Source organism: Hyaena hyaena, unplaced genomic scaffold (genome assembly GCF_003009895.1).
Source record: "Hyaena hyaena isolate Hyena2069 unplaced genomic scaffold, ASM300989v1 scaffold_71, whole genome shotgun sequence".
In the NCBI taxonomy this organism is placed as follows: domain Eukaryota; kingdom Metazoa; phylum Chordata; class Mammalia; order Carnivora; family Hyaenidae; genus Hyaena; species Hyaena hyaena.
Window position 1 is genome coordinate 2,681,000 of NW_024080704.1, and position 23,251 is coordinate 2,704,250.

A 23,251-nucleotide genomic window follows, 5' to 3' on the forward strand; every position below is an offset into this window, starting at 1 on the left:
GATCTTCTTCATGCCAGAAATTAAAAAGGTTCTGCTAACTCTTCTTGGTTGTTACTGGAATGAAAATATTTAAAACTGTGTTTCTAGAACACCATTTGTGCCTGGTTCACATTTATTTTGAGTCTCTTCAATATATATTGATCATGTATTGATTAATCTTTTTTTTTCTTCATATTTTGGTCAGATAAATTCAGATGTATATAACGAAGTACCTTTTCTTGATTGAACTACACCATGATATCTACAGGAATATGCAGTAAAGAAAAATAAAGACCTATACTAGGGCTAAAAGAAAAAAGATCCACTTTATTCCTATTTCAGATTTAAAAATTTTTTTTGAGATAGCAAGAGAATAGGGGACAGGGGCAGAGGGCAAGGAAAGTGGAAGATGGGGTGGGGGGAGGGAGGGAGGGAGAGAAAGAGAAAGATTTTCTTTTTTTAAGTGCCCCTGTACCCACTTCAAGGCCACACTGTACACATCTGACTTGGTCAGACTTATTGTAAACTCTTCTGGAACTTCACTTCATTATGTGAATCCTCTCTCATCCCTTTAATCTTCCTCCTTCTTCCTGAATTCATACCATTATTCTCCAAATAAACTCCCCTCTCTGCCATCCTAAACAAAATATTTCTTTTTCTCCCTCCCTCCATAAATTACTGTCTAGATCTTTCCCTTCACCTATAAATCTCATGAAATAACAGTCTTGGTATTTTTGCTGCTTGCAACACAATTATTCTTCAATCTAATCCAGCTACTGACCTCACCTTCCTTACTGAAATTATTCTCCAAAGTCACCCATGACCTCCTAATTGCCAGTCCTTTGTTCCCATTCTATTTGACCTTTCAGGATCATTTGACCAACCCCCTTTCTCTGCACTTTCTTCTTCTTCAGCTTCAGAAGAATACTCTTCAGAAACAATACTCTTCTCTGTGGGTCATCCCTCCCCTAACTCTTCTGCTCTTCCACTAATCATGAAATTCTGTTCTTGGCTTTTCTTTCCTTCTCTCACTATGAAACTCTACTTGGGAATTATTATATCCAGTCCCCTGAGTTCATTTTGATATAATCTGTCTCTTGAGCTCCTAACCGATTTCCAAGGCCCAGTACATTGACAGCCTCTCCATTTTAGATTTGCTTCATTCTCCCTCTCCCTAACTCCCAAACACACTGTCTGTACTTTTCTCAATGTTAAAGTTAACCTTTAGCAAAGTTAGCTACGTATATTTTCATTTCCTCCACTAAAAACCTGTAACCTCAATACCTTTTCATCAAAATCCTCTACAGGTTTTGTAACAGATTCATTACTTTTTTAGTTCAATTCAAGGAATATTTACTTAGTGCCTGCTCTTGGCTACACAATGTCTTGGGTCCTGTAAGAGAACAAAGAGGAGTCCCTGATCTCACTGAGCTAATACATTCTTTACCAACAGAAGTGAGATATGTACCAAATATAGAATGTGTATAGTCTAACAAGTCCCATTAGACCGGTAAGCACAGTGGGAGTGTGAGGAAGAGATTACTTCCAATTTGTTTGCAAATTTCTATCTGGGTATCTTTGACAGAACCAACTGGGATATTAAAGGAAGGAAGGATGGGGTCGGGGATGACTGTGACATTGTAAACACAATGTAAACACCTGTGGGAAACTCAGCTAAAGGTCTATTTCCTTTTCTTCCTCTTCCCCTTCTCCTCTGCACACAGTACAAATCATGTACCACTGTAGATTCTCTACACACAAAACTAATTATATGTTAATGACCAGAGAAAACATATTTTTAAAAGGAATTATTCACAGAATCATAGAATATTTGAGTTGAAAAACAACAGTATTCATCTAGTTTAACAATTCACATGCTGACAAAACTCCCTTCCCAAAATCTGGCTGGTGGAAATAAAGACTCTGCTGGGAAACATTCACGAATGGAGATCCAACCATCTCACAAGAAACAATCTACTTGGAAGTAGTAATCCTTGTTGACAAAATAATTCTTCAGTTTGAACAAAAACAGCATTTGTTGACAGGGGACCTAGTTTGTTTTCTATTCCACATAACAACCCTCTAATGTATGGAAGAAAGCTCTCGTGTCTGACACCCCTCCTACTTCTACCTGCCTATGGAAGTTTTCTGCATATGACCTTTCATTGGAAGTCATCACATGACATACTTGTGTATCCCTTTCTCCTCTGCTGATCTCAGAAACTCCAATTAGTTAATATTCTCCTTTAACTAGGACATCAAGAAATTAAACCACAGAGTAGCCTTTTGCCATTAGAAGATGATTTTTTTTTTCCCTTGAGTGACCTCAAAGTAACCCAATGATACAGGGCTTGTATGAGGTTGGATTAGAATTACACATGCCACAAGGCTGCCCTCAGCCAGCAAGTCGAGATAATCACACATGCCATACCACAGAGCTGTTGTCAACAGTCTTCACGGCACACCAGCAGTCACATGAAGTAATCAGAATTTTGTCCGTGTGAAGGGACAGTAAGTTGGAGTTAAAATTCAGAAGTTGAAAATGCTGTTAAGCTATGACGACAATATATACTAGAAATGCGTAATTCCCAAGAGGATTTGATTTAGGAAAAATCCATAAACTTGGATTCTCATGTAAACTAGGATTCACATATGGCTACTGTGCTCTAACAACAAATCCATTCAGTACTGACAGAAAACCAAGCAGTTCTCCTAATTTAAGCGTTCTGACAGAATGGCGCACCTACTCGCTAGACCAGCAGCCAGGCAACGCGCAGAAATGAGGAGAAAAGGCAGAAAATGGCCTCAGAGGACTAGATCCCTTATACTACTGCCCTCCCCACACCTCAAACAAGCTTTCCAAATCCAGGTTACTAATATCAAATGCAAATACTTCTGGAACTCCAATATCTGCTTACATAGTGTTAAGTGGACACTAGACTGCAATATTCCAGTCAACATCAGTACTGCCAAACGACATTTCCAACTTGGAGGCTGTGTAGGAAACGTTTACAGAGAGGCCAGGCATGACGGTAGGATGCAAGAGCCATAGGTTGTTAGCCAGGCAGAAACCAACCTGAAAACAAAATCTCTTGGGGAGGTGGGGAAAGAGGACAAACAGGGTGGGAAGGGGGCAAAGACAAATTCCTCGCTGAGGGAAGTGGTCCAGCGAATCACTAAAGCCAGCGCTTAATGTTCAGTGTATATGGCAATGAAAATGTCAACCTGACCCCCAGATGCCTGAACAGCTGACCACAAGACTCCCATACCTAAATGGATTTCTTTAAACGTTTTTGTTTTCAATACTCACCTGGTCTCCAACTGAAAGACTATATTCTCAGGCCTTGTGCTCATGCTATGACAGATTTCATTTATCAGTTCTCTATTTTCAGTTAAAGGTCAGTGAACTTTCCCACTGCTGTTACAAGAATTAACGTCATTTTAAACCATAAAGAGCCCCACACGACTGACTTAAAATGACAATTCAATTCTGTGGCACTACCTCAAAGGTCTACTGTCAACTTACCTCATCGCCTTTTGCTGCAAAGACCTTTAGGACTTGATTTCCCACAAAATATCTTCTGTGGACCTAAAACAAGAGTTAAGTAAGGAAAACAATTGGTTTTAATCCAAAATAAGTAACATGTATAGCCATAATGCCACAGTTACTAAGAAATTCTATTTTAATTGCTTTTAGTAAAAAACATTCACAGGGACTAGAAACAATTTATCGCTGGAGGTCCAATTCAACCCGATAAAATATCTGAATTCCAAGTACATGTCAGATGTTCTGAGCACTGTAAACACAGTGCTGAGCAGGGTACAGTCTCGTCCTAGGGAGCTCGGACAAATGTGAAATTAAGTGCAATGCAGTGTTACGGCACAGTACTCTAAAGGCACAAGAGTACAGCACTCTGACTCAGGGCTACAAGAGCACGCGAACAAGGCATCTCGCTTGGTCATGAGGGGTCGGAGCAGGCTTCTGCAAATGCTGACATGGAGGTGAAGGCTTAAAGGATGTGCAGGGACTTGGAGAAAAGTCTAGCACAAGCGTCTTGGGCACAGATACTACTGTGAATAAGTCTGGAATGACACAGAAACATAACACATTCGAGGAACTGCCTGTCTGCAGTGTCCCGGTGCAAGGGGAGAGGTGAAAGATTACATTGGCAAGAATAGGAAAGATCAAATAAGTCTCTTATGAGCTGAGTTAAGTGGTTTGGACTTCATCCCAAGAGCAATGATGAGGCACCTGATAAACTGCAAAGAGTCTAGAGTGACGAACTAACCAGAGGGGCAGGGGCCGTACTGGGGGAGGGGAAACTAGTGAACCAAACGGAAGTACTGCATGTCCTTTTGTTCCCCTTTACGTTCAGTTACTTTTCTGGCAGAGTAGCGGGGGGGGGGGGGGTGTCAAAGCAGCTGCACCAATACCTGATTAGAAAACAAATACGAAGGGTTCCTAATGTCATAACCAACCACTCGCATCTGCTGACCAGGACGGATTTCTCTCTGCTCTGAAGCTTATCTGTAAGCACACGCCCTGTGCCGTAAGGGGCAGTGCTTCTCAAATGTTCTTCTGCCCTCCCGCCTCTGAGGCCAAGAACCTGAGCGCTTTTACAATAGCAGCAGCTCAAAAAGACGGAGTCTCAAAGGTGTGGGGGTTTGGCCCACAGAATCCAAACATCCTCCATCTCCACTTCCAGTCTCCATTCGAAAACCATTATTTAAAGAAATACAGGAATAATCCTATATTAAAACTAAAAAGTTTGCTACATTATATAGATTTGCCCTCCTTTAAGAATCTGTAATAGGGGCGCCTGGGTGGCTTAGTTAAGCATCTGACTCTTGATTTCATCTCAGGTCATGATATTGCGGTTCAGGAGTTCAAGTCCCACGTAGGGCTCTGTGATGTCTGCTTGGGTGTCCCTCCCACTCTCTCTGCCCCTTCCCTGCTCGCTCACACACACTCTCTCTCCCAAAATAAATAAACTTTACTTTTTATTTTATTTTGTTTTTAATAAGTAAACTTTTAAAAAAATCTGTAATCATTCTTGATTGATTAAAGAACAGTTAATGATGTCTTTTCCTAAGGCCTGACTTCTCAAAGGACAACCACATGTTTGGGGGAAGTTCTGACTAAATTCTTAGCCATTATATATTTAGATACCCAGAACACTGACAACTTGGGGGAACACAAATTGAAATTTTAAGAGAAGAGTAATTTGCAAGGCACCTGGGTGGCTCAGTCAGTTAAGCAGCCGACTCTTGATTTTGGCTCAGGTCATGGACAGCGAGGAGCCTGCTTGGGATTCTCTCTCCCTCACTCTCTGCACCCCCCCAAATAAATAAATAAACTTTTAAAAAAAGAGAGAAGAGTTAATTTGCAACTTCACAATTGAAAAGAAAAAAAAAAAATCAAAAACCGCCAAGGCCAAAAAACCCATTTTATATAATAAAAATGCTCACCTCAATCCAGTCCAGAAATGTTAGTTTCCTTTATGTTAACGAAACATATATGATCTTATTAAAAATAATTATTAGTCTGTTGATGGGTGCATACTTAGTTCCTGTGGGAAACACCTTGCTCTTTTTAAAATTTTTTTTTCATGTTTATTATTAATTTTTGAGAGACAGAGACAAAGCATGAGTAGGGGAGGGGCAGAGAGAGAAGGAGACACAGAATCTGAAGCAGGCTCCAGGCTCTGAGCTGTCAGCACAGAGCTCATCGGGCTCAAACTCACAAACTGCGAGATTATGACCTGAGCCAAAGTTAGATGCTTAACTAACTGAGCCACGCAGGTGCCCTGGAAACACCTTGTTCTAAAGAGGATGTGTATGCATTTATTAAGATAATAGGTGAAAGCCGGGATGAAAACTAAACTATTCAGAAAATCAGCTTGTCCACCTGGTGGGCAGATTACAACCAATTAAGGACATAGTCTCTGAAGTCAGAGAGACCTTATTCTAAACCAGTTTCTACCACCTTTTAGCTGTGACCTTGGGCCAATTACATACTCAATTTTCAAATGTATATATTATCCTGACACCTATCCAGGAAGGTTGTACTATGAATTTAATGGGAATTTACATGAAATACATAGTATATTGAATGGAATATTATAAACACTCAAATAAATGGTGGTTATTATGATTATCTTCAATGTACCTAAGATTGTATCTAAGATAAAAATAATATAGGGCTTAAAAACAACACGAATTTGATTTAGAGAACACTGGTCATGACTTAAATTGTTAATTTTAAGTTAATAAAAGTCTTTTAAAGTGGAAAAATGTACTTTTTGTTCAGTGCCCTCTTTTTTGCTTTGTCATTTAACTAAATAGGCCTGCCAGTCCCACCCTGGCCCAGGTGACTTCAGTTTCTTGGGTCATGAATTTTGGGTTGGTGTTTTGGATAGGTGTTTTCTAGCTACCTGGAATCAGGTAGACTCACTTTCCATCAGGCCAGTTTTTACACACAGGTCTGAAGGAAGGTTCCACTTCATGGAGAGACTTAGAGGCACTGCCATTAACAGCCATAAATTTTAACTTTGTAGAACCCCCAAAGTGAATGCTTTCATTTTTAAGAAATGCATATTTAGTGTAATTGTTAAAGAATTGTTTGTTAGAAACTCTCAATTTCCAAAAGGTATTTATTTTCACCATTAAAATCTTATTAACTTTCAGGGAGTACTCCCAATTTTCAGCTTATGAAGTTTAAAGATGTATCTAACCGTTTGGGCATATCATGAAAAACATCTCCCCACCCTTGCTGAATTACTCTATCACTGAAGTACTCAGGGACTCTATCCCAGGGCAACATGAAAAAGTTCAAATCCAGTACATTGGGTAATATTTATTTCTATTAAAATCCTCACTTGAGTCTTTCTAGAAGCAACGACATCATTTTATCCCTACAGAGCCTAAAAATATATACTGTAGGATACACTTCATTTTCTCTGGTTGCCTACCTTAAAAACATTTAATCTAAGAAATCCAGGAATCTTTAAAAACCCTTTCCAGGATAGTATATGCTATCCCAGGGCCTTCAGTGAATTACTACATTCCCCCTGTGTGTATCTCTGCACTGTGGTCTAAAGAACATATGACTTAAGTACAGATTTCAGATCCTAGACCTCTTTGCTGGACATTGAGAAGGGTGAGTGGCATAAAGCAATGATATGTTAAGAGGCCCAGGGTCATTCAAATCCCAAGTAGACTTTCAATGCTCTAAAGCACTCTATTATAAGTAAGTTTAGAGAAAGCAACAAAATAGCAAAGAACTATGATGATTCTTTAAGGGTACTGTGAGCTATGAGCCACAGGAAAGCTACGAAGTGACTATTAATGGAACCTACTCTGATTCATCTTAAGACTTCTCAACTTTTCTACCCTTGGTTTCTCTACTCAAAAATTAAAGATAGTTAATGCTAATCCCAAGACTACATTTCAAAAACTTTAAAATGAAATGAATACACATTGTAAATAAAAGGACCAATCAAAAGCAAACCCTGTCAAACAATAGTAAGAAAAGAAAAGAGTTCATTTATTTTGTTTACAGTGAATAGAATAAGTACTATACCTGAGAAGATCTACAAAATCCCAAAACAGAGAAGCACTTCTCCTCTGATTTATATTTCATTTGTTCTTCATCCACTTTAGAGAAAGGAACTATATCACTTCCATAGCGGAACCCTAGAGAACAAGAGAAGAGCATCTGTTAAGCATATGGGGCCTCATTTTCTACAAGCTGAAATTAGCCTGATGCACACGTTAACAATACAAGCATCCTCCTGATCAAGCCTCCATATACTGTTCCCTGGAATTGAATCACTGCCCCTTGTGACCAGCAGGGAAAAGCAGCAGCAGATACACAAACAACATATACGATTCAGAGAGGATTAAAATCTAATTACATTTTTAAAGCAGCATCTTCGGCAGTCTAGTTACCTTAATGATCATCCAGCTCAGAACAAAGAATGCAGCAAACGTAGTGTACTAGTTACCCTCCAAAGATAAACTCTGGTTGACTAAAGTACAAGTATGATTTGTAAACATAGTAACAAGAACACATTTATTTAGAAACCTAGAGACCTGCAGAGAAAAATGCCCAAAGGAAATTTTCAGAATAAAATGTTCTCAAAAATGCATGCTGGAGACACACAAATACCGAACAGAAGACGCCAAAGCTCTTCTATTTAGGAACATTCAATTGATAAGTCGGCTATTTCTCTGCATTTGAATTTACTTCATTTCAGGGATTATAATATCCATTACTTTCTTTTTAATTACTTTAGTTATTTATACAAATATAGGCTCTGGGTTTTTAAAAAATAACTCCTATGCTATCCCAGGGCCTCTGTTCTAGGGAAGGTCCTCTGTTCGGTAGGGAGAAGGATCATCAAAATGCAAAGATTCTGGCCTTCAGTAAATGGACAGGAAAAGCACATGTATCTTTACTTCAAAAAACAAAGAAATTTGTGTGTTTGGGATAGATTCTATGATCCAGTGTTTATCTGTTCAGTCAATCTGTTGACACCATGCATTTAATGAAAAAGAAACATATTTGTGTTTTCATATATGTCTTTTAAAAAAAGCTGGTTATGAAAACAAAATTCCAACAAAAAATTATCAGGGAAATGTATGGCACATGATTAAAGTGGTGTCTAAGCCAAATGTTTTTTCTAACTCTTCTCTGTCATCAGACATCTTCCTACCTGAATTTTTTAACCTGAAAAGTCTAATTAAAACTGCCTTGTGTTTTCAGGTTCCTCTACTGAAAGGGCAAATCAGTATCTAGATTTTGTACATGGAAAGAAGTACAGAACAGACTACAACACATAACCATATTCCTTTGCACACGTATATATGCTAGTTACCTCTGTCTACACATTAGGGGTGGAGAGGGGAGGGCAGGAAGAGGAAGTAGGTGGTAGAGAGGGGAGGGCAGGAAGAGGAAGTACGCGGTAACCACACAAAGGTACAAGATGGAAGCCCCACCTGTGCTCTCGGCACTCAAACAACTTTTAAGTCTTCCTTCTCCTTTGCTCCAACAATACATTTCCTTTTTGCCCAAATAGAGCTGGTGTTTTTGCTGCAACCAAAAGGACTGGCACCTCATCTCTGTCATATGAATCTTCCTAACACAGCCTCAGTGACACTCTGTTCCTCAAAACTATAAACAGCTCCAGGTTGCTTTCAAAATTAAGCATAAACGATTCAGTCTGTCATTCCAAAAGCCCTTCCTAATTCGGAACAGTACGTAGAAACATAGACTCTGAAGTAGGACAATCCTGGGTTCAGATTCTGCCAGCGGCTAGCTCCATGACTTTGAATATGTTAATGAGTGTCTTTCAGTCTCAATTCTTTCATCTGTAAAATGGCATTCAAAAGAGTGGGATGCCCACTTCATTAGGCTGTTGTGGCGACTAAAATAGAAAATTCAGGCTATTAGTTACCACTGTCAAGTACTACACTTGATCTCAGCCAAAAGGCAGAGAAGTGATCCCACCACTGTCAAGTACTAACCTGTCTATGCTCAACACATCAACCCTATTACCTGATATCACTGAGAAGCCCTCCACTTAACCAAACTTGTCTTCCCTTTCGGTTATTATATGAAGATCGTTAAGATTAGCAAGTGATGGGGCCATGATTCTAACCTGGATCTGACTCCAAAAGTTGAGTTCTTAACCACACTATAAAACTGAATGAGTAGGGACTGCAGGATACTAATTACATTTTCTACACAACAGCAACCAGGAGAAAGAAAGGAATCACAGCCTCCATCCACCTTAACCACTCTCCCCGACGTACAAATATACACAAGCATGTTAGTGCCTCAGACAAAAGGCATTTTTTTCTCAAGGCTTACAAATTTAAACTATACTGGGCAGCACAAAGCCTGGCAATGAATTTATCTAAGGACTCTAGTTTCTATCTTAACCATCATTTGGTATCTTGACATTTTAGCTCTTGAAAATTCAGACACTCTCACCTAGTTCCTAAGCCCTGGGAGAGAGGTGCCATCTAGACACACCCTACAGATCAAATGGATATAAGGTATGAAGTACAACTTTAAACATCCAGCAAACATAAAGCCATGTAATGCACACAAATGTTCCAGATCCCCTAAATTACCTTAAGGGAGAACAGCTAACAAGATCTGGAAGGCCTGAAATTGGCTCTCAGAAGAATAATCACCATAGAAATAAAACTTAAGATAAACAAAAAAACTTGCTTCATTAGTAGAACTATTCTTCTAGCTATTATGTTCCAAACTTTAAAATAAAACCAAGTAGGGGCACCTGGGTGGGTCAGTCAGTTAAGCGGCCGACTTCGGCTCACGTCATGATCTCATGGTCTATGAATTCGAGCCCCATGTCAGACTCTCTGATGTCAGCGCAGAGCCCACTTCAGATCATCTGTCCCTCTCTCTCTGAATGAGAGAGAGTGTGCGTTCCTCCTCTCAAAAATAAATAAACCTTTAAAAAAAAAAACTAAAAAAAGAAAATAAAACCAAGTATTTGGTCCTGTCACTTGAGGGCATTTCAAACTCGGCGGAATGCCCGGGTGCCCTCATGGGAACCGTCCTGCCTAAGACCCGACAGATGAGCTACGTTTAGTTAGGATCTAGCATCTCACGATCCCTCCAATAGCTGTATCTCTAGTACTCAGAAAAATATCTCTAAAAAATAACAATATGGATCCTCATCGGCCTCACTTCACTTTGAAAACCTCTTTTAGGCACAAGTGAAAACTCTTCCTGGCATACCTTGAATAGTGTCCTCTCTTGGAACCTCAGTTTCATCGTCGTCCTGTAAGCAATAAACTGTTTCTTTTTGTATATCTTCTTTTTTTAGGGTTCTTGCATCCACAACCGTCCAATACTTTTTAACTTTCTCCTGCATAATCTTGTTTCCAAAAAGAAAAATAAAGGAAAAATAAGGAAAGCCAGGATTCTAATCAACAACAACAAAAAAAAGAAAACCAAAACTACTCTCTATTTTACAAGAAAAAACTTAGAACAACTACTCTAGCTAAACTGCTTTGTTTGCTCTTACCTGTTGTGGAGATTTTAGTTTATCTCATAACTCTCTCTACACTTCATTTTTCCCCCAAGGTAACTGCCAGATAACTAGGAGTATCGGTATGTACATAAATACTTTTTATACGAAACCTGCAGGCTAATAAACTGGGACCATACAACTTGTTACTACAGTTTTCCAATAAAGAAGAAAGGGAGAGCCATCTATCAGGAGCCAGAAATCGGTAAGGAAATCTGAAAAGGAAACTCAAGAACAGAAGAACAGGACAGGATTGTATTCTATTCCAGACCTTGATGGCAGCTGAAATAAAGAAGCACCTCCAAGGTTTTCACAGGAGTAGCACATGTCCTGGAATTAAGTCCTAGAATATACCAACAACACTTGCATATAGTAATATATGTTTCTTTATATTTTCTATACTTAAATCTTTTTATGTATTTAGTTTGTATATTTAAAGAAAAAAGGCAAGGAGGGTCACATGAAAACATGGAGCACGGACTCATACTCAAACTGGAATTCCATCAATTACCAAAAGCATTTTATTTTTAAAAGTGTGCTACTATGTATAAACATGCATATATAACAAAAGGCAATTTCAGAGTAACAAGTCAATATATTTAAGATTCTACTTTTAATTAATGTCTACACCCAACTTGGGACTTGAACTCACAACCCCAAGATCAAGAGTTGCATGCTCCACCGACTGAGCTGGCCAGGCACTCCTACAAGTCAGTATTTTTTTGATACTTCCTGGATGCTGTTATTACCAGACAATTAATACTGAACTGGGTGAGACTGAGTTTTCAAAACTCTGGACTTGTTTAGAGTATGTCTATAGTTCTGCTAGGATACTACAGTGACATGACTTAATGTATTCCATTTTCTTTCCTTCAAAAAAAAGAAAGAAAAGAGAGAGGGAGAGAGGAGGGAATTAACCTGGATTACAGATAATTCTTAAAACTTCCTCTCCTAATATGCCTTTTACATAAAAGCTAAATAGAGGTAAGATAAACAGGAGAGCAGTTAGAGAAGCAGTAATTATGGTACTGAATAATCGACACATGAATTATCAGTTCCTTATATAAGCATATTTGCCTGTCTGGTATACTGCTTTAAAAAATGTGTATGGGGGCGCCTGGGTAGCTCAGTCAGTTGAGTGTCCGACTTTGGATCAAGTCATGATCTCATGGTTTGTTCAAACCTCGCATCAGGCTCTGTGCTGACAGCTCGAAACCTGGAGCCTGCTTTGGATTCTGTGTCTCCCCTTCACTCTGCGCCTCCCCCGTTCGTGCTGTCTCTCTCAAAAATAAACAAACATTAAAAAAATAAAATAAAATAAAATAAATGTGAATATATCACTCACCGATTTATAAGCCACAATTTTTATAGACAAATTGGAGCCAATGGTCAGTGTGCAGGGCCAAGGGACAGAATTCCTCTCAATTTTCTTAAAGACACACAGTTGTCTCAGACTCTCACTTAATAAAAAAAAAAACATACATATATATACACACACACATATATATACACATATATACATATAACAAAAGCAACAATTTCAAAACATTAACTTGCACTGGATGATGCATTTAAGTTTTCTAGAACAAGAAGGGAGTTGTCGTTAGTGATACAGAGGAACAGCAGGAAAATGACAACCCCAAGTCAGGAAACAGCCAGAATACAACTGAGTTGGCTTAGGAAGAAGTTGAATTACGTTACTGACAGGTAAAAAAGAACACTTCTTTCTTCCCGTACCCAATCTTTTCTTTCAACTTGGCCAGTGGTTAACATTTTTTTCAGGACAGGAATAGTTTGAGGATATGATAAAAGCACACCCATACAAGTTTGCCCACAATTTAAAGGGTTCACCAGCTCACTGAAAACCTTGGACCTGGGGATAAGAACGCCTGCTTCAGAATATCAAAGGGTAGGAACCATCCTACAACATCACTATTCATAACTCTATAATTTACTAGTTAATTCCAATCACCTTAAATAAAAAGCACATATATATGCACACAGTGGACAGTGTTCAATATTCGCCAGGGGATAAAGAAATTTAGTCCATATTTAGTCTTAAGGTAAAGTAGAAAGGTTTTTTACCAGATGGGGATGCAGAACTGAGAAGTAGCAAACACAACATAGAGTGCTACTTCATTTGAACATAAGCAAAGATCAATTCTATTTTTATCTGGTCCCTAATCAAACACCAGAGAAGATTAGAGGAGACAGGTGGAATTTGTGGTATTCACTATGAAAGGAATTAGTGACCAAACACTCAAAGCATATAATCTTTGATCAGTCTCCCTGGTATAGATGAAAAACAGACCTACAAAAAGGTAAAGAGAATTATCTCACATCATCCAGAGTTATGGACAAAAAGGTTTCAAGAGGCTCCAATGTTCAGAAATAGTCTATAATGAATGGTAGGTATTCTACTTGCTGCCCTGTTTGCAAACTTTATGGTAATCCTTGGCTTTGGATGTGTAGGGGGAATTAGTGGGTCTGAACCAAGTCTAACCTGTCCATAGGATGTCACTAGTTTGAGTGACGTTTAAAACCACTATGAGGTTTGAATTCTGTCCTAGAGCAAGTTCTAAAGACTAGCATCTAACATATAACATCTGAGAACAAATGGATCATTTTTGCACTAGGTTTGAGTCTCCCCGCGTAGAAGTCTAGAGAAGGACAAGTCTAGCCCAGTGCTTTCCAGCACAACTTTCTGTGTTGATAGAAATGTTCTATTTCTAGGGGCGCCTGGGTGGCTTAGTTGGTTAAGCATCCAACTTTCGCTTAGGTCATGATCTCGCATTCGTGGGTTTGAGCCCCGCGTCGGGCTCTGTGCTGACTGCCAGCTCAGAGCCTGGAGCCTATTTCAGAGTCTGTGTCTCCCTCTCTCTCTGACCCTCCTTTGCTCATGCTGTCTCTCTCTCTCTCCTAGAAAAAAAAAATTAAAAAAATAAAAAAGAAATGTTCTATTTCTAACCGTGCCTGTCCAATAGGCTATTAAGCAAGCACTTGGAGATGGCTAGTGACTGAAGGACTGAATTTTTTATTTTGTTTAATTTTAATGAATGTAAATTGAAATAGCCACATGCGGATAATGGCTACTGTATCAGATGGCAAAGTTCGGGTCCATATCTTCATGGCAGACCTAAAGCCAAAGTAGCTTCAAACTGTGAATGTCATCACATACACGATCAGTAATTTCTCTCCCAGCTGTGATACAGGAAAATAAACTTTTTTTAATGTTTATTTGTATTGGCTTACAATTTTTATTTACGATACCATGGTGAATATGTTAGCATAAGACATATATTCTCACATTAGAGCCAGCCATGTCCAAATGTGAAATAAACAACTTAGGAATATAGGTTTGCACAAACCACAGGAAGAATACATGTTATGACAAGAAACATCACTTTACAGGCTTCTTGATTCCTTTGCCAACTCTTTGGGAAACTATCATTCAATTTCTAAAATTCCAATTATCTACAATTTTTCAAAGGTATCTGTATTTAGAAAATCAAGAGGTACTGTTTGTCAATTACAGTTCACAAGAAATATTTTAAAACTGTGATTGAGGAAAAAAAATTAGACCATATATACCCTTAACTACTTAACTACTCAACTACCCAAAAAACTTAAAGAAGGGGGGGGAAGGGGGGGATGGGCATGGAGGAGGGCACTTTGGGGATGAGCACTGAGTGTTATGTAGAAACTAATTTGACAATAAACTATTTGTAAAAAAAAAAAAAAAAAAAAAAACTTAAAGAAGGGGATAAGGGATTGGTGCATCATTTCTTCCATAAAAATCAGAACATTTCTTAAAGAATAACTGCTAATTTAAGAGTGGCTAATTAGGGAGCTCTCTGATCAAAAGAGAAATTTACAGGACTGTGACTGAAAGTTGCAATCAATGTTTTCATTTCTTACCTGAAGGAATAAATTTCATCCAGCCCATCTTCACCTTCTAAAGACATCATCACCTTTTTCACCATCCGAATACCTTCTTTTTGCTGTTCAGTAATTCCTTTCAGAGGAAACGAGGATCCATGGTGGTCTGAGTGCGAGTTACCATCTCCCCTGTCCCCAGTCCCATCCTCCTTGCCGACAGGGAACGGCAAACTATCAGGAAAAGATCAGCATTAGTTCATAAGACAAGCTCTGAAGCCATATAATAAACTGGGTTCCCCTCCTGTGACTGTCACTCGCTGCCTATGAGAAAACGGGCATGCCACTCACCTGAGCTTTCAATCCCTCCTCTTTGAAGTGGCGCATATCACCCTTAGCCAGTATCCTATCAGTTTCAAGTGACCAAAGCCTTTTTGGTTTGGTAAAAGGGGAAAATTCTTTGGCTTACGCAGCCAAATAATTCAAAGTGCAGGATTGCACATGACCTTCGGATGACTGGACCTCGTCTCCCACGCCTCAAGGACTACCCCAACCCTCTCACTGTCCGTTTCATCTCCATGTGTCTCTGTGCTGGTTCCACTCTCTCACTGGCTCCCTCTGCGTCACCTATGAGCTCTTTCGGGCACACACTGCCCAGTTCTGCTACCAAAGAGGAAGGGACTGAATGCTTAATGCTCTAGTCTCAAGTTCAAAAAAGCCAGGGATCAGTGATAACCTGGGGACCAGATCTAGAAGATGCTCACTCTCATTCGAGCCAGGAAGTTAAAGGTTTTCTTAGAAAAAGGCACGTGATATTCTAGGCAGCCAAAAAGAATAATAATAAATAAAATAAAATAAATAAAATAAAATACTCTTAATAAATCCCTCAATGCTATTTTAAGGATTAAATGACAGAATGTGTACAATATACTTAAATAATGTTATCTTCATTACTGTACATCTAGAATTCCCAGACAGGCATCAGTGAATTGCTGGAAATAGGTAAAACCCATTCTGTTCCTGTGTTTCACTCTGTTTGAAATGAGACTAAAACTACTAGATGGGGATTACCAGCATGGATATATTCAATAATCAATACACAAACTGAAAAATCAACCAACCAGACACATTTTATGAAAATACTCTAAATGGTACTTTATAAATGTTTTCATGTAAACAAATTCATTTAATCCTCCACATGAAGGTGGATAGAAATTTCTACCTCTGTTTCCTAAAAAGAAGCTGAAGCTGCATGGAAAAATCTGGGCAAGCCACAGCCAGTGAGCGAAGCAGCGAGGACTTGGTCACCTGAGAGGGTAAGGTTCCTATCCCCAGAAACCCAAACAGCAACGTTTTCAGTTCACTCAACATCAGCTATTGGTCACCTCTATGTGGATGGTTATTTTAAGGTGATTTCTTTACCATTTTATCTGCTATCATTAAAATAGTGCTTCCTGTTTAATTCTGCCTACAGATACCCAGCATGACAGATATGCACATCCTGCACGACCTATCAGATAAAGAGATTCTATGGAGCAGGGTTTGGCACACAGGTTATATCAGGCTGTTGCTGCTTCTATAACATCAACCTGGAAGAGGGAAGTAGCTCTTTCTGCCTACTATCCCGTCCCCGTGCTATAATAAAAACACGTTTTTTTGCACCAAAAAAACCAAACCAAACCAAAACAAAACAAAAAAACAGACCTGGAAGAAGGGAAAAGTGACATGAACATGAAGAATCAGGAAATTATCTTGGAAAAAGAAGTTACACAAACAGTTCTTTCTACCCTGCTTTCGACCAGATATAAACTTTCTCAGTAGCCAAAAGTAAAAACAAAAAATGAGGTTGAAGGAATGAGCCTGCTCAGAACACAGTGCTTCTTGGACCTGCTGGTATTTTCTTTACTCCAATTACAATAATCACCCATGGGATACACCAAACAATAAAACCAAAAAGTCTACTTTGTATGTCAGAGATCTTTAGCACAGGAACAAATACAAGAAAAAAAATACAACCAGTCAAATAAGCAGGTAGTCGTAAGGCTATGTTCCCTCTTCTAACACTTTACAGTATTACTCAGACAAAAAAGTAGCCCTTTCCAATGACATTGACAGAAGTGCAGTATGCTTCAACATGTAAAGGCATCCTGAAATTATGAACAGAAGCAAGGCAGAGCTTTTGAAGTACTGAGAAAAACCTCAATTCAATAAGATGAGAAGTGTCACTTAAAAAGCACTTAATTTCTCTGAAGTACTATCTTAACAAGTACCAGTTTGATGGGTTATTCTGAACTATTTCTCCTCAGTTCTACAGAAAGGAGCTGCCCCTCAGCAGTCTTAAGAGGTACATACATGCAAGAGAGGTTCTTAATTCCCCATGGCAGGCATTTCAAAGAAGGCAAAGGGTTACCATTCTGAGCTGGAGGCTTCCCGGTATAGCTCTCCATCTGAAAAATGAGTGTCCTCAGAAGACTAATAAGTCAACATCCTATATTATCACTCTGCTTTCACCAAAAATAGGACAAGAAAAAACAGGTTTCAAATGCAGCAGGAAGGATTAGTGTGGTGAAAAAGAACTTTGTTGTTAGTGATTGAAGATAAAGAAAGTACCCTGGGGAAGGAGGGACTCTGCCTTGCAACAAATTATGAAACATTTTACGAACATTTTCACCCAGAATCTGCATACCCCGTGTCTAAATACACACAAGCAAATTACATCTTATGCACGTGTGTGTATCCTTTGGATTTAAAAAAAGTTAAAAATAAGCATTCTGTATGTTTAAAATGATTCTCAGGTTGACATTTCTCTCTACCTTAAAAACATCTACTGCCTGCAAAACAGTACTCTGGAACTGTTGAAGAAAAGAAGCCATCAATCTGGTAATTGTTTGGATAAAGTAAACTGAATATCCTCCAAAGATTCCTCAATTCTTTGAGTCCAAGAAGAGTGAACCAAGGATCTGCTACTGAGCTAAATCCCTCTGTGTCATTGTGACTTCCATCCCCGTGTCATGAAAACTCACAGGAACTGAGGGTACTCACTGAACATCTGCTGACACCAGTCATTTGACACATTTAGACTCTGAGCACAATCAGAAGACTCATGGGGACCGAGAACTTTAGAAAGGGGCCCCCACTCCCTGCGTTATGAGTGCAGGACTGGTCTCCAGATGTTAATCCTAGTATCTTACAAGAACTGCAGGGAGATGCCAGATTTCTTCAAGTTATGGATTATAGTATCCAGCTGATCTTGGCTGAATGGGCTGCTGAGGTCAGTGAACACTTCAATATGCCTCTTCTCAAACTTCTTTCCTCTAAAAGAGAAAGTTATCATGATAAGAAATCACTCCCCTGATTTATCACCTACAAACTCAAATGCACTTGGTCACTGGGCAGAAAGAGGCAAAGAAATGAATCTCAATATACTTAACAAATGGGATTACATTCGAGAACCCCACATATCACTGATGCTCAGTTAAGTTCCACTAAACATATAATCAGCGTGGTTATAACTCCTACTTTTTAGCATCTTGGGCAAAATTTTTGCGCATTATGGAAATATTAAATCCCTGATCTCCCAACTCTAACTTCAGGTAAAGACGTGGTCACTGGGATTAGAAAGGATCTCTTTCCAACCTCCACTTAGGCAGACTATAAACAAGGCACTCTCCCAGTAACTACAACTTCACCTTCCTGAGGGTTTGCTTTCCAAACATGCTGGTCCGATTCCACTCACAGGGCTAGTGGCAGGATTGTACACAAAATGTACAGAGATTGAGAAATGATCATATAAATTTAGACCTGAGATCTTAGTACAAATGTTTTTCCTAACAGTAAAGCAACAGTGGGTGGGTGTATACAGATTCAAAGACCCATATTTAAAGGCACAGCAATTAAACAAGTGATGAATCAGGAAGCTGGCCAGAGCTTTTCTTTTTTTTAATACTATAATTTTATTTTATTTTTTAAAAAATTTTAGGTTCTTATTTTAATTCCAGTTAGTCAGGCAAACCATGGGAGACTCTTGAATGCTGAGAATAAACTGAGAGCTGATGGGTGTGAGGGAGAGGGGAAGGGGGGTGATGGGCATGGAGGAAGGCACTTGGGACTGGGTGTTATATGGAAACCAACTGGACAATAAACTATGAAGGGGAAAAATTTTTAAAAAATATTTCCAGTTAACATATGGTTTTATATTAGTTTCATGCATTTAATTTCAGTCAAATTATGAACAATTTGAACCACTTAGTGTTTTATAAAGTTCTGGTAATTAAGTCAAATAGGAAGGAACTTGAAATAAGCCAAACATGTATTTCTCCCAGAGAAATTCCCACAAACTATAGCCCTTCCTCAAAACTTAAAAAAGAGAGGCTAAACTAAACCACTGAATTCTATCAAACAGTTCTTTAGCCATACAAACAGGCTGCTTGATTAGCAACGAATCACACATGTATTATATTCATCAACACATACAATTTTTGCAGAATGGCTCATTTCCATCTCTCTTCAGTTGAAGACACTTACACAGTTTCTTGTTGAATCACATCCATGCACACAATGAGTGCATCCAGGACTCAGCGAGTTAAGGGCAGGTGTCACTAAATAGTCCCTTTATCCCAAGAACATGCAAGTTTTTTCCAGTGAGGTCAGTAGTGCTTGAAACTGTGAACTCTGGGCTGACTCTGTGAGGATTTAAAAGCACTTGCCAAAGAGTGTTTCCTCCAAAGTTTATTTCACTAACATATAATCACATACAATATATATCACAGTATATATCCTGAAACATATAATTAGGAAAAGTAAAATAAGCCCAAGGTAATCTAACATATTCCCATTCACTGAAACAAAAATGATGTCATTTTACAGTATCTAGAATCCAGTTTTGGTGATTAGAGTCCATTCTTAAATATGAACTGAGCCATAATGTAGCATTTGCAAGTCACTCTTAGCACAGCAGCACCTCCCAGTGATCAGGGATAGCATTACTGTTTAGAAAAATAAGAGGAACCACTTACAATCATAGCACTTGTGGAAGAAATTGGAAATCTCAGTTTAGATACTGATCTGATTTTTGACACAAAAATACCCTCCATCCAGGAAAGCACAGAGAACACTAATACTACATTCTTCTACAAATATGTTCCATAGAGAACATGCAAACATTTCCAGCCATCACCACCACCAGACCTTCTGCACATATCAATACACAAATGTACCCACTGGTATCTTCCCCTTATGGTGCCTCCGAACCACTCAGTATCACTAGTGCAGAGAAGGAATAAGTGGCTAGAGGGCGGGGACTGCAGATACCCAGCCCAACCTGATTAAATCCTAACACACCACCTCTGTGTCTTCAGAGCCAATAGTGCCCATATATTCAGAGCTGGGCCTCTAGTAAGCCTCACCAAACTGGATTATGATTCCCCAGATTAAAGGAAATTTCTTAAGAGTCTTCTCTGGCTGAAAAAAGGATACAGTCAGCTTGTTGAGAACCTGGTTGGATTTTGCTTTCGATGTCCTCCAGCAAGTTAAAATCTGGTAGCATCAGGTGTCTGTGCACTGTGATGTTCTGATACTGATCCTTACCAGCAAGGGCATTCTCAGTGCCATCTGTACCAAAAAGGACTAATGCAATTTCATCCTTGCTCTCAGCAAACACCTAGAGAAGAACGTTAGAAGGTTAAGAATCATAGGGTAACACCTGGAAGTAAGTAGACACCTAACCTTCAAGAAGCAATATATAACCATACCTCTCTATGGCAAGTCCCTGGGTCCGCTGGCTGGGATAAATGGCCCACGGGACAATGACAGTTCACAGGTTCTAAGAAGACTTTTCCACTGACCATAGGTCCCATCTCTCATTTTAGCAGAATTTAGGGGTGGGGGAATGGCAGAGTGGTTAACTATTCTTGATGACTTCCAGCCAAATTAGACTCTAATTATCAGTGAAAACTAATGATGGATCATTTGAAAAGCTTTTACTCTTTTTGGAAGGATTTTCCAGAAGATTAAAAAAAATTACTGGTTCATCTCCTCTATCCCAGCAACTTCACTCATAAGTATATATATCATAGAGAAATTCTTACACATGTGCTCAAGAAGACAAGAACAAAAACTTTTGGTCAGCGCTGTTCCTAGCAGAGAAAAAGTGGAAACTCACCAGCCATCCACAGAATGTAAGAACACACTGCAGAATATTTACACGATAAAATATTACACCCCAGTAAAAAAATGAATGATTTGTGCATGTTTTTCAGTATGAATAAATCTTGTAAGGTTGAGAAAAAATAAGTCACAGAATTACATGTACCATGTAATAACATTACACATTTTGAAAGCTTCATGCAACAATAAATATTTATGAATATACTTATGCCCAAAAGTATAAAATATGCATGGTAAGGACTATGAAAATTCTGAGGAAAAGAGGGAAAGAAAAAGGGAAAAAGGAGGACTGGGAAGGGATACACAGGGACTGGCAAGTTTATCAGAGGTTTTTGTTTTGTTTTTGTTTTTTTAAGAAAAAAAGAAGAAGACAGGCATCTGAGTGGCTCAGTTGGATGAGCATCTGACTCTTGGTTTCAGTGAAAACTAATGATGGATCATTTGAAAAGCTTTTACTCTTTTTGGAAGGATTTTCCAGAAGATTAAAAACCATTATCTCATGGTTGTTGGATTGAATCTGACCTTGGGCTTCACAGTGAGCATGGAGCCTGGTTGAGATTTTCTCCCTCTCTCTTTCTGCCTCTCCCACGCAGGTGCACTCTAGCTACTAAAATAAACATTTTATTTATTTTTTATTTTTATTAAAAAATTTTTAATGTTTTATTTATTTCTGAGAGAGAGAGAGAGCATGAGCCTGAGCAGGGGAGGGTCAGAGAGAGGGAAATACAGAATCTGAAATAGGCTCCAGGCTCTGAGCTAGCTATCAGTACAGAGCCCAATGTGGGGCTTGAACCCACGAACCATGAGATCGTGACCTGAGCCAAAGTTGGACGCTTAATCGACTGAGCCACCCAGGTGCCCCTAAAATAAACATTTTATTATTTTATTTATTTATTTATTTTTTTTAATTGAGAATTTTCTTTTTTTTATTTTTTATTTATTTATTTATTTTTTTACAAATAGTTTATTGTCAAATTAGTTTCTACATAACACTCAGTGCTCATTGCCACAAGTGCCCTCCTCCATGACCATCCCTCCTCCTCCCCACATCCATCAGTCCTCACTTTTTGTCAGCATTCAAGAGTCTCTCATGGTTTGCCTCTCTCCCTTTCCCCCACCATTTCCCCCCTTCTTCTCCCCCTTGTTCCTCCATCAAGTTCCTCCTAATCCTCCTATATGCGCAAACATATGATATAAAATAAACATTTTAAAAAAGAAAGAAGAAAAAAAGAAATCAACCAAATATGGCAAAATTTGAGTACTAGATAGTCTAGACAAAAGGAAAACAGCTTTTCATCACAGTATTCTCTGTATTTGCCTCCTTCCTGAAACATTTCATAATAAAATGCAAAAACAAAAAACAGGATCTAACAAAAAAAAACAGTCTTAAAAAAATTTTTTTTAATGTTTTTATTTGTTACTGAGAGAGAGACAGTATGAGCAGGGGAGGGTAAGCGAGAGAGGGAGATACAGAATCTGAAACAGCCTCCAGGCTCTGAGCTAGCTGCCACCACAGAGCCCGATGCGAGGCTCGAACCCACGAACTGTGAGATCACGACCTGAGTCGAAGCTGGACGCTTAACTGACTGAGCTACCCAGGCGCCCCATCAGTCTTGTTCCCACCTACTTAACGGTAGCCTTCTCCACCAGTGGGAAGAGTCCTGTATAGACAGAGGATGGAATTCTGTCATTCTTCATTCTGGCTTGGTCTGGTAAGTTCCCCAGTGTGTTAACAATTGCAGATACATTTCCAGCTGGAGAGAAACTTCCAGCTGCTGGGCTTTAATCATGTCTAGCACACCACAGGCAGGTCAGCTAAAACTCTATTTGCATCCAGGACATGCATTCATATGAAAGCAAGGTAATCCTGCTCCACAACAAAACCTCAGCCAGGAGAGGGAAGGAAATTCTGAGTGCAGCATGAGACTGGCACCAGGTATTGTTTCCTAGCCTTCCAGATTCAGACTGCCACGGAACAGGCAGAGCCAAAAATAAAAACTGGAAGCACAGTTTCTTAAAAAAAAAAAAAAAAAAAATCTATACACTGGGCTACAGCAGCATTACTGAAATACAACTAATACAAATTACTATAACCAGGAATGGAGTTAGAGCATTCTCTTCCTCACACATTAAGAAATCTAGGTCATCAGAATTTGTTAAAATGT

At 39.0% G+C, this 23,251-nt stretch overlaps 1 protein-coding gene across 1 annotated transcript in view; it reads right to left on the minus strand.

The window, feature by feature from the left end:
• XRCC5 (X-ray repair cross complementing 5) overlaps window positions 1–23,251 on the minus strand; it is an 89,382-nt gene that overhangs the window by 60,668 nt on the left and 5,463 nt on the right. Inside the window, exons 3-10 of the mRNA XM_039233146.1 lie at window positions 20,397–20,580; window positions 19,446–19,494; window positions 18,113–18,235; window positions 14,964–15,155; window positions 12,391–12,505; window positions 10,754–10,892; window positions 7,562–7,674; window positions 3,506–3,568 (exon numbers count right to left, since the gene is read on the minus strand). Coding sequence (XP_039089077.1) covers window positions 3,506–3,568; window positions 7,562–7,674; window positions 10,754–10,892; window positions 12,391–12,505; window positions 14,964–15,155; window positions 18,113–18,235; window positions 19,446–19,494; window positions 20,397–20,580 — 978 coding nt within the window. The remainder of the gene's footprint in view (window positions 1–3,505; window positions 3,569–7,561; window positions 7,675–10,753; window positions 10,893–12,390; window positions 12,506–14,963; window positions 15,156–18,112; window positions 18,236–19,445; window positions 19,495–20,396; window positions 20,581–23,251) is intronic.